General features: G+C 37.6%; 1 protein-coding gene across 4 annotated transcripts in view; it reads left to right on the top strand.

Annotated features, from left to right (window-relative positions):
• The window catches only part of LOC108665011 (TSC22 domain family protein 1), a 97,380-nt gene that overhangs the window by 16,162 nt on the left and 64,785 nt on the right, over nucleotides 1–16,433 (top strand). The window contains exon 1 of one of the 4 annotated variants that reach the window (XM_047883561.1): nucleotides 7,965–8,773. The exons of the other annotated variants lie outside the window; for them this stretch is intronic. Within the exon in view, the coding sequence (XP_047739517.1) occupies nucleotides 8,298–8,773 (476 nt within the window). The 5' untranslated portion in view covers nucleotides 7,965–8,297. Of the gene's footprint in view, nucleotides 1–7,964; nucleotides 8,774–16,433 lie in introns of those variants that run through there. 4 annotated transcript variants of the gene reach the window in all.

The following is a 16,433-nucleotide window of genomic DNA, read 5'->3' as shown; positions in this document are numbered from 1 at the left end:
CCTGTGTGAGTTATTAAAAGGTACCGATGTTCTCTACTTTATCCTTTGCTTTTAATTTTCAACTTTCCGAGGAAAAATCATTCATTGAACTTAGATTGATGAAAAATTCTTGTTTTTACACGGAATTGCATTGCTTACGTATTTAAAAGGAATTTATGGTGACACGAAAGCCCAATTTTGTGATATTTATACCTTAATATTCACGATGTTCTTCATATTACTATGTTCTTATATTCATCAGCTCTTTACCTTTGTTCTCGTTCCAGGTAAGCCAGCGATTGTTCAGCGTGAACACTTCACTTGAATGGCCGTCTTCGAGGGTGAGTCCCTCATTTGAACAATTAGCCTAACGTATGGGCAAATAATCTAAAATTTTATCTAGCAATCAGCAAATTAATTAATTGAGTTGAGATTATCGTGCCCCCTTCTGTCGTTAGTTCAAGATTAACTGCGTCCAGCCAGCAGGTTGTAAATTTAATTAGCATTTGGCCATCTGAATATTAATTGATCGATAACCATATGACTGATTGATAATGGATCGGCTTTGCATTGCAGTGAAGTATTAGCTCTGTGAACGTACAGAAGATTGTGTTATTAAATTTAAATAAATAAAAATGCAAATGACAGCTGAACCTATTGCGAACCGCTTTTTATGTATTTGCTTCAGCCAAATCTTCAAGCTCGTCCTGAAGCATTCAGTCTAATGCCACTGTCCCGCTCGTTCCGCGAAAGTTTTATTCAGTTGAATGAGTGAAATAACTTTGCGTTCAGCATTTATGTTTGAAAAAGGAATGAAAAGGTACAATTTGTTCTACAAATCATGATAATTTTGTTTAAACGTGGCTAATGATAGCCTGGTAACATACCCTAAATGCTCATGGTTTATATTATGACTTGATAATTTCTTTTCTCTTGTGTGTAGTAATGTAGTTTGGTCGGGCCTATCGATCACGTTACGGCATCACTCCATCTTAATCAGCGACAGGAACATTGGCTAACACGGCTTATGTTACCCGCAACTGCGAGGTTTGAGCTGGGGTTTTCATATGTTGCATACTGAGAATTAAAGATGTTAAATTTACCGAAATAATCAACCTTCTGCCAGTAATTTTTTTTTAAATTCCCTTACAATTAAGGAGAAATGGCTTTGTGAAAACAAATTAAATATTTTATCGTTCGATGCAAAAGCTGTTGCTAGTCTCGAATTTCGTTTGCACTGCGCTCAGTTAAATGTATTTTAAGTCATTTAAATTATTCCATATTATTTTACTGAAGAGAACCATCCATTCATATATAGTTTGAGTAATTGAATCCCTTTTTTTTAGTCCTTCACTAGGTTTTTCGTTTTCGTATGTGTACAACGAACCTGCATGCTTTTTCCGATAGCCGAACTTGATCCTGCCGTGCTATAATTTTCCATCTATTGCTATACTTCGATGTCCTTGAACTCACTTTGCATGTCATTTAGTATCCAGCACAGATTTTACATCAAGTCACTTGTGGCCTCATATGCCTTCATACATTTTTTCTGTTCGATCAGACCTCGGTCCACGTACGCTTGTACTCCCCTTAATTACGCTGTACGCTTTGTACGCTTGTTCCTGTTACGCTTGTCTACACCGTACATTCTGCCCTGCTCCACTCGCGTGTTTCCAACCGTTATTTGTTATAGGGATGTTGAGGTTGGCGAGAAGGCAATTAAGTTTGATCGTCTCTCTAGTTTCACAACCAGATAATTATTGCGCTCTATTGTCGGTTAGATTTGGTCGTGTGGCTATCCATATTAATCATATGGGTTACCATATGTAGTTAGAAGCCATCATTGCAAATATATGTCGAGGAACGCTGCATATTTTCCTTAATCTACACTTATTAATTTTCATTTCAAGTACCGAAGTTCTTACATTGAGTTTATTACCATAAAATGTCTTTGTTAGGTTTCGGAACTTCCTTATTAAGTATAAACTATTTCGAAGAAGTTTGTTGAAAAATTATTTGTTTAGGTATATATTTGTGATACTCCTGCTACTCTACATATAAATTTGTTCATAAGTGTTGAGCTTCTCGATGCTAGACAGCTTAGCATGTGTGGGATTTCGTCACAGTTTTCAAATTGTAATCATTTCATTCATTTGTGTTAGCTGTGTAGTGGCTAATTCATTATCACCCTTGGAATGCTGCCTTCTCGTGCCTGTGAGCAGTTCTAAATCAGTTTGTTGTTTGTTTATCTTGACTTCGAAGTGAAAACTTTGGTCTCTGCAGAGCTTCTCTGTAGCCAAGAGCCGTCAATTGCCATCATTTATCATACAGTTGTTTGAAACATTTATAAATATTATGATTTTTTTACCCATGCTTCTGCGCTGCAAATCGTTCTATCGCAATACCTGTGCTCGCGGTTTGAAACCAACTCGGAATTTGTGATACCACGAAAATTTTCTGCAATTCAAGCGCGGATTGAATATAAAATATTTATATATGTCCAGGGACCATACTTTCAAAACTCGCTAAGTGAACGTAAGTACTTACGCTCCATTTTCTTGTCTATCATTGGTGGATTTTGCTTGAAAAGCCGTCAATGATTGGCTGATGAACTTACGATCTCTTAACTTTTTTTGAAAGTATAGCCCCAGGTAGCGAGCCACACTCGCAGTTGTGAGAGTTGCAAGCAAATGTTCTATCGTACCTGATGCCCTTAAGTCGAACTCATGAACGTCTTAACTTTTATTTTAACTAACAAAATTAACGGTCACTTAACTACGAAGGATGTAATCACTCGATTGGCTGCAGTATTCAGTTGACTATTTATTTAGTTTAAGTATTATATATATTATCTGACTTTTGTATTTATTCGATCGCCTTGTTTAGATGATCATCGAATGCTAAGCCTTGTGTAAAGTAATCGAGGGTTTACTTGTCGCGTCTGACAAGATAATATTTTTATTCGTGTATTATAAAACAGTTCTTTTGAATGTTTTGACGCACCAGAGTTCACATTAAAATTATTGTTTTCAATAAAAGACTCTCTGCAGTTTCCTGCTAATCTTGAAGATACTGAATAACGCTTGAATTTTGGGCACGTGAACCAAATCTCGCTTTCGCATGCTACAGACGTGCCAAGTTCTGACATTACGGAGACCTTCTTCTTACGTAAGACTGTTATTTGTGCGACATGTTTTGGTGTGTTCTGATGAAATCGAAATTTCGGTGTGAAAAACCAGGACAAATATTGGAAAGTCGGGGCCGTTCGATTTAAATTACTGGCTTAATCAACACGGTTTTGTACGCCATTTGCACATAGGGCGAGAGTATTTTGAGTATCATCTGTACCTATATATCTATTACTGTACCTCTTATCAGAAAGCTTGAGAGATTAAACTCAAAAAAAGTCCTCAATAAAACTGGCATTATTTTTAACCAAACATGAGTATCATCAATAAACAAAAAATATTTATAAATACCATACGGTCAAAATCTCTTGATCCAGAATCCTCGCTAATGTATGATATTAAATATTAACCTACCGGCGCTATAAGCTATTCTTGACTCTTGACTGGTTAAATCTGCCTTCATTCTTACCTGAATTGCACGTTGTTTTAAAACGACAATTTCTGGGGCGGATGAAGTACAGTAGTTCATTGTTGGTCGAGTATATATTTCCTGTACTGGGAACAATGTGCTCCAAGCTGAAGATACTATATAGACTCCTTTCACGCCGCTTGTGAATGGCGTGTAAAAAACGAGGTTCGGGTACCGAATGTAAGGCGTTGTAAGTGGGTGCACACGTGGTGGGGGACGCACACGTGGTGGTGGGGGGAGTGAGGGGACGCACACGTGGTGGGGGGAGTGGGAGGACGCACACGTAGTGGGGGCGGAGGATGGGTGGGGGGGGGAGCTCTCTGTGCAGCTAGTGAGGGCATTGACCCTGGCCCTGCCGCTGCTTGCTGCGCCTGCCTTCTCACCTACAGCGCTGCTTCTATTTGTTCTGCTAGTATAGCGTTATTTTCTCTATTTTATTGCGTTATTTCTCTATTTTATTGCGTTATTTCTCTATTTTATTTTCTCTATTTTAACATATTTATGTCCTCTAGTTAGGATTACGAAGCTATTTAACGATGTGCACTGCTTTCATGCTGTTTAGTGTTTAGTTTATTTGCCTGTAATGTTTTGTCTCTTTATTCGTAGCGCGTGTCACTGAATATATTACCTATTTTAGGGTACTTTCTGCGAGTCTGTTTCAGCCACAATGCTGCGTTCATTGCTGCTTCTAATTTCATTCATTGCCGATTCTAGTTTTACTCTAGTCCATTTTTAACTTATGATTGTAATTTCCCTGCTGCTGTTATGATTGTAATTTTTGCCGTCCCCTTGTTCTCTGCTGACAAAACTGCACACAAAGTGATGTTCGTTGTGTCGGAGAAACCACTTTGCTGCAGGATTTGTCAGGCTTCAGAAGTAAGGTAAACTTTGCAGTGTTTTTAACATCGTTTTTACAACAGTTATTATCAATGTTGTTTTTAGGTATATTTCTCTAATATTTGGCGATGGTGAAAAATGACGATGGTGAGTTTGAATGTTATCGTATTCACTGGCGCTAGATCAATCATCCAATTGATCGAATTGGTATGATAAGCCTTAACTTCTGTACTAAATATGAGCATAATTACTTATTCATGCAGAATTTCAAAACAAATAACAGCCCAATTAAGTAAATTAATTACATATCTTCATGTAAACATGTCGGAGACCAGCTCCATTCACGGCGTGTTCTTTGCTTTTTAATTCTTAGTAAACGTGCAATTTAATGTTAGTTTAATCACTTGTCCATGCCCACGTGATTGTGTGGTTGTACCTCGTGATGCCTACGTGACCAAGATAGGCCTTTTTTCAGCCAAATTCAATGACTTGAAATTTTTAAATTGTAATGGCCGGAAAAAATCTGTGATGACCTTGAAGTTATGGTATTTTTCAATGTATAAAAAATACAATTCTTGCAACGTAAATTACAAATTTACTAGTTAATATTAAATTGTAGCCGGTTTTGGCTTTTTTTTTGTAAGCATATTAGTTGTTTTTCTCTTGCGAACGTCTGGCAACCCTGCTACCCGTGGCAAGCGAAAGCTGAAGCAGTTCCCAGCAGCCAGCTTGGGGCCTCTCGCTCTGTTGCTATGGCCGCGCTGTGCTACACTTGCACTGTCCATCTCAGCTTATATGTTTTTCGTTGGGTAGTCACTTGCTTGCTTGCTACCTCTTCGTTTTCTATGCACAATGAAAACGGGCGCATATAACCTAGATTTAATTTTTTTTTCAATATTTCTCAACTAATTATACGTGTTGAAAACGGGCTAACAATAACCTAGATTTACATTTGTATTTTCTCAACTAATTCTACGTGTTTTTTTAACCGATCCACAATAACCTAGATTTAATTTTTTTAAATATTTCTCAACTAATTCTACGTGTTTTTTAACCGATCCACAATAACCTAGATTTAATTTTTATCAATATTTCTCAACTAATTCTACGTGTTGAAAACGGGCTAACAATAACCTAGATTTACATTTTTATTTTTTATCAACTAATTCTACGTGTTTTTTAACCGATCCACAATACGTAACCTAGATTTAATTTCGTTGAATATTTGTTAACTAATTCTATGTTTTTTTATTAGGTAATGAAAATATCTGTGTTTGGAGCTGATTCCATCTGACGTATGTTTTTTTAATCTTAAAGTTTCTTCTGTCACTTTAGTGTTGATTTAGGATAATTCATCAGATTTCGTAATTTTCCACTGAACGTACAGTTGAAAATGAAAGTCTATAATAATGAAGCATGGCAGTCCATATTTGGACTGATCTAAAGGTCATCCATCAATTCGTGCAGCAAATGTTTCCAATTATTTCTATCCTTTCGTTAAAAACAGTTTCAACTTGAGCCTTTAGAAAATAATGAAGAATATCCAAGTCCTTGTAGCTAGGCTTTGCTGATGCTTTATTACTATACCGTACATAGGCACTAGTCTTTAAATAGCATATCGTTTCTATGGTTTCTTATAACCAAATAATTGTGGAACTTGTCATCGAAGCCTGCTGATAGAATTACCGTCTAAAGTACATAAATGCGACCATTCATCAGTATATTAAAATAATAAAATACTGATCTACTTGGCTGACATGCGCGTTTCCTTACTCTTGACTTTTTTTGAAGATTTAAGTGAATTGAGTTAACTGTGCTTGCAGTCTCCTCATTTATTTGACGTTTGGTGACTTATTTGTGAACATTATGAATGTTGTACGAATATAATTACCTTTAACGGTGCCAAAAACCATTCAATTGAGCTCTGACTGCCTTAAAATGTCATACTTATAATGTGATCGAGACACAAAAATAATTAGGTTGCCAAGAATTGAACCATATTCAAGACTCACGGCGATAGACCTCTGACAGAATTAAGCTCCTTAAATTATCTACGCCTGAACATCATTAGTTTTATGTGCTAATGAGGCATTTAGGGAATATCATTCTTGGCGCTCACCTTCCTTTCCTGCTAAATTGTTTCATAAATTAGTCCGTGATGGGTTCCAAGTCCATCTCGGTGCATTAGTAAATTGGTAGCTTGCTTTTAATTAACGCTTGTGCCGCATCTGTTAAACGTTCAATGTTGCTCTGCCTCTTCATCGTTGGGAGGGTACGTCTTTTCGGCCTTGTAGTGCTCATACAGTGCATTCATAAAACATTTACCTGGTAGTTGTGCGTATTTTTTTGCTGCTGATGGCCATATGTGATGTAGCAAATAGGTACCTTGTATGAATCGGGGTCTGTAAGCTATTATTTTATGAATTGTTTATTATGGACTAGCTTGGTTTTTCGTCGCTGGAATATTGTGCGACTGATGTGCATCAACTGTTATATACTGTGCGATTTGTGAACTCTAGCTGATCATTTTAAATTAATGTTGTGGTTTACAAGCTGCTGCGTATTAATGTTTTTTTTTTTTTTTTTGTCCAAATGTTGTGAGAATATTTAAAATTCTTAGCACGTCTTGTAGTCGCTTCAGTTGAATGCTTATTTGTGTTGTTCGTAAATTTTGCGATAGCAGCGTGATAATTAGTTTAATCAAGCTTCTGGTGAGTAAGTTATCTGCGATTTTATCGTCATATCTATATTCTATTATTCAAGTACAGAAAAAGATAACCGCCTGTTCTCTTATGCATTTCCATCGACTAAAAATGCTGTAATTACTTAGAAAACCTTTCCAAAATGAATTTTATTATGATAAAATTCTCATTGTGTCTTCAAGTATAAGATTATAAATATTGACCGTCTAAGTTTTGCTGCAATGGGAAATTTTTGTACAAATAGCTCGCTAAAATTAGTGACAGACGATAAATACGCTCGTCAATAATCATGTGTGCCAACATGTCTCGCCATCAAAGTTTTTACAGTGTTAAGCCGATGCATCGTTCATGTTTAGTTTTGTTGACTTGAATGCAGCAGCAACTTATGTACCTTAGCTCTCCCCGAGGCGAGTTGTTTGAGCGGTTGCTACTCTCACTGATAAGCATGATAACGTTAAAGAAGTCTGGCTAGGTTATCGCACTATTGACTGCATCTGTTCATTTATCAACGCAGCTATAACTTCCCAGTTTGATCAAGTCTGCAATATTTGTTTTTGTTTCCTTGTTGACATGAGCATGTTATGACTACACATAATCTTCCAATTCATATTTTCACTCGTGTATAATACATATTTTTCTGTTGAAGATTAACGTTAGAGTATTTTTAAACTTATTTATTTACGAGTTCTTGGTTGTTTAAAGTTGATGTTGACATTGGCGTGCAGTTGCTGGGACTTAGCGTGCTATCTCAACGAGTGACTCGTTTTACAAGATTATAGTTGAAGCATTTGGTGGGCGCGTGCATATAGCAGGGGGCGGTCGCAGCTGCAGCAACAGAGGTGCTCGGCAGGTTGAAGTGACTCAGTTCCCTCTGATGCTTCTCTTTGTGTGTGTCGTGTTAGTGCCGTGGCTCGCCCTGCTCCTCTACCTGGGCTTCGTTTTTATTGATGTCTAAAGAGTGACAAGAAGCCGATTTGTACTGCGCGCTTATTCGCTGATACAACCCGCGGGGTTTGGTGTTTGTTTATAATAATTTAGGAACTGTGGAAGTGAGAGTCATAGAGGGGTAGGGCTCATTTGTTTTTAGAGGTTTGTAATACATATCAGCCGTCTATACAGAGGTGACTACATCCTATCGCTGGACCACGTCATGCTGTTTAGTCCATCTTCGCAGCCGGTAGCATGTCTCTGATCGCTAATTATGGCGGAGGCTCATCATCGCCTCCCACTGCCGACATCCTCTTTGCTTCCGACTTTTCCTCCCATCTGTCGTCACAGTCTTCGACGGAAGAAGATTTCTCGCCTCTCGTCCCATCGTCGTCACTAGAAGACGAGCCTTCAATGCAAGATCGTAATGCGTTTCCGTCGCAGTACGCATCGCCTTTAGTATCTTCAACGCATTACGTTACGCCTGTGGACTCGGCAACTCTTTACGCATCACCGCTGAGCCCCCCAGTTGAGGAGCTGTTTTCTGGCGACCACGCGAGCGTAGATCACGCCTCTGATCCCCTTAACGGGAGAGGCGGGACCTCTCCAGTCTCCCGACTCGCTGGGAAAGCGTCTCGTCGTCGCAGACGATCCCCTCCTACGTCCAGCAAATTTGATATCAACGACAACTCGCTGCTCTCCGTGTACGCCTTCTTCAGAAACTTTCTCAGGTAAAGTCTGCTGTGTCTAGTACATGTTCGTTAGTACACTTCGAAAAAAACGTGAGAAACGGTCTTACCAGCGATCTAGTGACCGGTCGCCCCATGAAAATCATTAGCACACTTTTCAAAAAAAAAAAATAAAAGCGAAAAAATGGTCTTGCCGGCGTTCTAATGACTGTTCACTCCGTGGAAATGAACTGTTTTGTCGTTATTTTTAGATGTTATAAGGGTTTCTAGTGTTAAATAGCATGGTATAAAAACCAGCACATGGTGTTTCTTTTCACGGGCCGGACGGCCACTGAAGCACCGGTAATGGCATTTAATGATAATTTTTCGTTAACGATGATTTTTCGAACAATGTACTTAATTAAGTACCTACCAGATCTAGACTGAGAACCTAAAACGTTTACCTATCTGACACTTTTGCGAACACGTTCTCTCGTCAAAAGATCGAAACTAAGACGGCCATTGAGCAAATATGTTGGTTTTGTCATTGTCGTGGCGTGATGTCCGCATGATGATGTTGTAATTATAGCGTGATATTGGCACATTGAAAGTGTTTAGTGACGGTTTTGTGATGTTGGCATGACGGTGGCATATTATCAGTGTTAGGATGGCATAGTGATGGCGTAATGACTGTGTGGCGATGGCGATGGCGTAGTGAACGGACCTACCTGCGCACGTGCTGCGATCCTCCTGACGTCAGCAATTCTGCCAGACGTCTGCCACGTTTGCCGAAGACCCGCATTCTTAAGCTTACGTCGTATATATTTTTTAATAATGCGAGTAGTTTTTTTTTTATTTCATGTTTTCACTTGAACCAAGTAACATTTTTGCTCTCTTTTGGTTATGGAGAGCTAATTTGGACTTCGATTTCTCTGCGTCGAAATTTTCGCTTATTTTTAGAGGGCATCATATAGCACTCGTGGCGTCGACATTAACTGCAAAAAGTATTACGGGTATTTCAATATTATCTTTAGAGTAAAACTCCGAATAGATGGCCAGGTTATCTAAATTTGTACAATCTTCTACAACTGCTTTCCGAGGATTGTACAAAAACGTTGTCTTCCAACATAAATAACTCTGTAATGCCAACTTGCCGAGTAGGTGGAACTCAAACTTTTGCGTATGAACTGAATGAATTACTCGCATCGTTGATCAATGCAAGCAGAGAATTCCCCCACCCTACCAACAGGTACCAGATGCAGCGTATATATATAGACGCTTATAGGAGCTATTAACCTGAGCCACACCCGCGGTCCAATGGCCAGCCGAAAACCTGTTTAGCAATTGCCTCCAGCTGCTGCTTTTAGCCTTTTTTTATTGCCTTTCATCTGCTCCTCGTTCCCTCGTCTACTTCTAGATCATTACGCTTCTTGTTCCACGTATCTGATTCTAGGTCAGAACTTTACCCATCGACCGGTCTGCATTGAGATCATTACACTTCTCGTTCGCCCTTGTCTGCCTCTACATCCTGTCTCTTATANTCTATATCATTATGCTTCTTGCTCTCCTATGTCTGCCTCTATATCATTATGCTTCTTGCTCTCCTATGTCTGCCTCTATATCATTATGCTTCTTGCTCTCCTATGTCTGCCTCTATATCATTATTCTTCTTGCTCTCCTATGTCTGTCTCTATATCATTATGCTTCTTGCTCTCCTATGTCTGCCTCTATATCATTATTACGTTTCTCGTTTCACGTTTTTTGCAGCTTGGTTATTCATTTCTCGCTGTCGAGTAGGCAGGTGGTAGTTTTTTTATTACAACCTATGATATCCTCTAACCTAACTTTAAAGCCGTAATTTTTATAAAAGTAGCTTCATTTTATTAGACAACTGGAGACCTTGAATAAGAGTAATTAGTGACAATTGGTCTGTTTTACGTTATCATGTATCATTTCGAATAATTATTTGGCGCTTGAGTAAGAGTATGTTTCAATGTTACCGATAGATTCTCTATTTTTTCCTTACAAAATGGTAATTCCATTACTTAGGGATAAAAAAAATTTCATCTCTCTTACATTTAATAAAAAACATGAGTTTTTATTCAATAAATTTACAAATATTTCGTGATCAAAAACATATTCTGTAAGAATTCACGTGATCACTCTATTCATATAAATTACATGATTTAACATAAAAGAACCTTTTTTCACGCCAAATTAAACAAGGTAACTCATACGTAAGAAAATCTATCACTGCAACATATCTTTGAGTGGCACGTACACTGCCTCGTCCGCGGTCTATTTTGCTTTTTCGGGATCAAGCATGACGACACTGAAGATGGACGTCTCATCGGACATAGGCACGATGGTTCCTTGACAATGTGGGCATTTCTGTGCCGGAGAACTGGCTCGCTCGTTATGCTTCTTCTCTTCTTGTCGCCGCTATTCAGTGAGCATGTAATCTTCTATAGTGCTTACTCGCACAGAGGTACCGCCTTCCTTTCTAGCACTTTAATTCTTCCCATTTGCACCATTGCCCTTCGTGGGAGCTCCCTTCTTATTGATAGGTGCAGTCCTAGGGTCAACCGAAACGAAAAGCTTCTGACAATCGTTGCAACGAACCAAGCATCCCAAGTGTTTTTTGTCCTCCACTTCGCATTATGTCCCATCTTTGACTGGCTTCATCGCACCTAGGTCGTTCTTGCGTATTTTCTTGACGTTTTTCTTATCCAAAGGGACAAGGGTGTTTCCAATTTAATCACTGGTAATACCGCTGTTTTCGCCCGCTATCTACCGATCTTCGACAAGACTCTTCTGATTTGTCCCATAACTATGGAGCTCATCGCGCAGCGGTACCCGTTGGGGGTCTTCCTTTCGGTCATTCTACTGCGGTTTCTTCTGCTGGTCATCCTTCTGCGATCTTGGTGATAGTTACTTATGAAGTGGGACCGAAATTTATTTTTTGTCGGATGCGGACGAATGAATTTTTTCTGATTAATTTTTGCTGCGATATAGTTGATGTGATATCTAGACACTTTCAAGAAAACTCCTTGAAGTTATGTCCGTACCGCTTTTCTTTGCAGATTCAATTGCTTGTACCAGCTTCAGTAAGTCTTCATACGAACCACCACACCAACACTTGTGTTCGATACCGCTTGAGCTCGACTCGAATTCAATTTCAGACTGATGCTATAAATTATCCGTCGACTATTCATGATGTGAGCGCAAAACTTCACTGCTCTTGTGTCGGCGACAGCAGGAGAAAATACGGCGAAAGATATTCTTCTTCATCGCGGAAGATGGACTATGTTCAACTGAATCCGGACTACTATACGTTCAACGGGAGCTTCTTAGATTACCGCGAAATAATTTTGCCCAATCTGTGCAGACACGTGAAATTCGTTGTGATTCTTAAGTTCTTCTGAAAATTTGTGTCCGTCTTAACGGATTGCATTGTATCTGTGATACAGCTCCTCTACATGAAATATTTGTCCGGTATTTTTATTTTTGGCAACTTTGAACTGTTTTCATACATTATCGATAGATAGAAGTTGATTTTTGATAACTAAGAACATCAGTACGTAGGGCATGAGTATTGTTTCGCGACGAAGATGAGGGACGGTATCATGTAAAGATCAGAGAGGACTCTATGAAGGCCCACTGCTCAATTAAGTTGCTTCTGATAGTTTACCCAGACGGATGTGAAAATGAAAATGAATTTGTTGCTATTTTGGTGAAGCCATGGTAGCTACAATACAATCAGACGAATTCGAAAGATGTTAATTTTTTTTCAATAGTTATGTATTGAAGTTTTTGTCTAATCTGAATATTATCTGATACTGGGTATTCGCAATTAATTGAAGCTTTACTACTAAAATACCGCATTTTACATCTGCCTTGACTCTTGTTTTCAAAATTTTTCTTCTGAATGTCCAATTTCAGTTTCGATAACTAGACGCGTTTTGTTCTTTTCTGTTCGTTGCCATAACCTGTACCTCATTATTTTTTAATTCTTTTTATTTTCATGCGAATATTTATTCTCTTATATAGCCTGAAGTGCTGGAGTTAATGAACATTTTTGTCAAATCGCAGTGCGCATTGAACATTTTTTTTACAACACTTCTCTTTAACTTCACTTTTTGTCGTTTTTTGTTTGTCTGTCTGCTACAAATCTTATAATCGACATTTAACACACTTCCACCTTTCTCATCTATCTGAAATTTTACACACTTGCGTAAAGTCGGAGGCAATGCATGAATCAATTAACAGAATAAATAATTTTGAAAAATTTAGTTATTTTTAATTTTCAAACTGAAATTTGAAAATTCATTTTTGTAATATTTTATAATAAAATTTAGAAATTCATTTTATATGTGTAACATTGGAGACATTGGATTCTTTAAAAGTGTTGTTTTTAAAAAGTAATTTTTAAACGCATATTTTTATTTCCCATCAAGTCGCAGTGCGCATTGCACATTTTTTGTCAAGTCGCAGGTTCCTTGACAAAATTACGTACGTGTCCAGTGTGCATATGCGTGAAGCTAAGGAAAGCCTCATCACTTTACTTATACGCCATTCCCGTACAAAGTATTTATTCTATTTTAACATTTAAACATTTACATTTTAAATTATTGTCAAGTCGCAGGTTCCTTGACAAAATTACGTACGTGTCCAGTGTGCATATGCGTGAAGCTAAGGAAAGCCTCTTCAGTTTACTTACGCTATTCCCGTACAAAGTTGAGATACGGGCAAACTTCGCTGGTTGGATTGAGCTTCTTGAACGTCGAGACGTGAGATTTTCCAGGCAAACGGGCTTCATTTCCATGTTATTCCTCTACTTTTATTGTACATCAAAAGATGAATTAAGCCTTGAAAAATGTAGTGTTCGAATATTTAGGTAAATTGATATCAAATTGTAGCCATTGGTGTGGTAATTACTTGAGGCAATTAATCGTATTAATTCAATTTTTATTAATTGAATAAATAATTAATCATATCTGGCGGCCAATTCACGATGAACTCAGACACTGCGGAATACACAGGTCTTGTTTTGATCGGTAATTATTGTTATAAATTGTCCGGATAGTTGTAAAATAATAGTTAAAAAATAAATAAAATAATTTTTTAATAGTTGTAAGTTTCATTTATGCAAGCGCATGGCTCTGCTCTACGTGACGAATCACTCGCGCACGCATGCATCCTCTTGGCACGGCGCCCGCGCGTTTACAAGCCTCCTCCACACTCAGAAAAGTGAGCGAGATTTTGTTCAAATATTGATGCACTTCCTGTTTGTGTGTGAGTCGTTGTGACCCACTCAGAAGGCGTACGTATCATTGATACGGGAAGAAAGTGTGCCAGTTTTTGGGCACAATGACCATCATTTATTTCAGTGCACATGCTTGTCGGCTCACGCACTAATGTCCAGCTTTTGCGCGAGGTTTTGTCGTATTTACGTAGAAATATCGTACTTTGATAATTTTACGACTCTGACAAACTTTTTTGCTAAGTTTTCGGTGTGTGGGCGCTGTTATTTATTTTTTTTTGTGGGTATTTACGAGGCTCAATGTTTACGAAATTACTCACTCTGTTGGAATTTTGATGAATTTCGAAAATGATGTATTTCGATACATAATTTTGTTTATGACAAATGTCCAGAAAAATTCTTAAATTTTTTGACGATTTTTTTCGATTTTTGACGAAAACTTTCACATATATTTTCTGTGCGTAGGCGGTATTCGTATTGCGAATCGAATTTTCATTTTACATTATGATCGGCTTCGTGAAGCCAAGAATTATTCGGCAAAATTCTAAATTATAATCAATTTATTGATCTTTCATTTATACTATCAGGTGAACATGATGTTTCAAGTATTGATTTAGTTCATTATTTTTGCATTTCCTGTATTACAGATGATATATTTCGTTTGTTGATTGAGTGTTGTAACGTCATGATTTCGACATATCATGAAACGACGAAGCATGTCTCCAACATTGGAAGGCGAGGTATAATATTGTAATTAAACGTTCTAGGAAAAGAACTCGAAGCCTGTAAACCTATATTGTACAGTTAAATTCCTGCTCCAAAAGTTCGTTGAGCTTCTCGTTTTTTATTTCAGAATTTTTAGATTAAAGTTATATAATTCAATCTCTTAAGGTGCATTTTTGTTTAACTTCGTTTTTTTAATCAAACTTTAGCAATAGCTTGAAACAACGTTTTAGACTTTTTTCAATATTTGTTAAACGGATTTAAATTTGAAAGATGTATAATCGTTATCACACAAACGCCTCAATAATTTGTGCGAATCTACGCGCGTCGAATTGTACAGAGCAATTTTTTGTGTAATTTGACTCTCTGATCGTTCCTTTATACTGCAAGGCCAACCAATGAAAATCGTTGATTCAATAATACGAATAAATTAAAACAATTTCGCCGTAAACAGGAAAATTGAGACATACTGATTCTTGAATGTGAAGAGTATCGCTCATCGTTTACCGTTTCCGTTACAATGTCACACCAACTTACAAAGTTGGTGTAACATTATCGAAGATCGTCCTTCCTAAGACGAAACAATTAACACTCCTGGAGTGTCCGGATCATCTGACAACATTTCCACGATTAGTCTCAAATCTCGCATAATATAAATTAAATCCTTGAGTGTATTCCGTAACTCATTTATTGTGAATACTGAAAAACCTGATTAGTGACCATTCCCAAAAAACCAAAGCCGGACTCGCATGTTTTCTTAGCTCCGAGAAGGGGATGAGATTGAGAGCCCAATTAAAGAATTTCAATGCCATGTTTTTTTTAATATCCTCGCTCTGGTATTTTTTTACCGAGTGTGCGAAAAAAAAAATCCATTTATTGAGGTTGCTTCCCTTTTTGCCGCCTCAACTATGAATTTTATTTGATAATTTTGAGCACTATGCATTAAAATCCTTTGAAAAATTATGATCGAATCCTTGTTCAGAATTTTCCCTCTAGGATTTGTTTGTTGCGATTATATCTATAACTTGCTTTAATCTTTCATTTGGTGGAAATCTAAGTTCAGCGATCATGCGGCCCTGTATTACTGCACTCTAAATTCTACATTATACGTGTAAATATCATTTTTGTCGACATTTCTTGCGTAAACATCAGTCCGTGAATTGTGTAACAAGTGATCGTTACTTAGGCCTCGTGTAGTGGCTGCTTCATGCAGTGTCCAGTGTCTGATGGCGGCCAGTACACGATACAACGTTTGAGTTTAGTTGCCAGTGTAGCGGATAGTGGATTGTCACGTAACCTACTTTCTGCCTACCTACGTGCTTGAGAATGAATACGATATAGAATAACGTAAGATTTATATAGAGTAATGCAATCTGTTGCATCATGAGTAATGCAATCTGTTGCATCATGCATCTGCCTAATTATTGTTTGCTATAGTACTCATCATGAATGATTTGATGATGTTTCTAATTTGTTATTGCATAAAAATAGTGACTCATTATTCAGTGAATACAATTACGTAAGTAATGCTTTGTGTTATGTGATATGTATTTAATATAATGTTTCCTAAATTTTTGACCAACTACTAGAAAATTTTATGCATTTTTTAATGCACGTCTTCGATTACTGTCTTAGCCACTTAATTGGCTACTAACAGTAACTCTGGTTATTAGTGTCTATAAATACGAATAGAACTGACGTCGGTGAATGTACGCGTAACCAGAGAATTCGGTATGC

The sequence above is a fragment of the Hyalella azteca genome, unplaced genomic scaffold (assembly GCF_000764305.2).
Source record: "Hyalella azteca isolate HAZT.00-mixed unplaced genomic scaffold, Hazt_2.0.2 contig13225, whole genome shotgun sequence".
In the NCBI taxonomy this organism is placed as follows: Eukaryota; Metazoa; Arthropoda; class Malacostraca; order Amphipoda; family Hyalellidae; genus Hyalella; species Hyalella azteca.
This window is presented reverse-complemented; position numbering and strand designations above follow the sequence as displayed.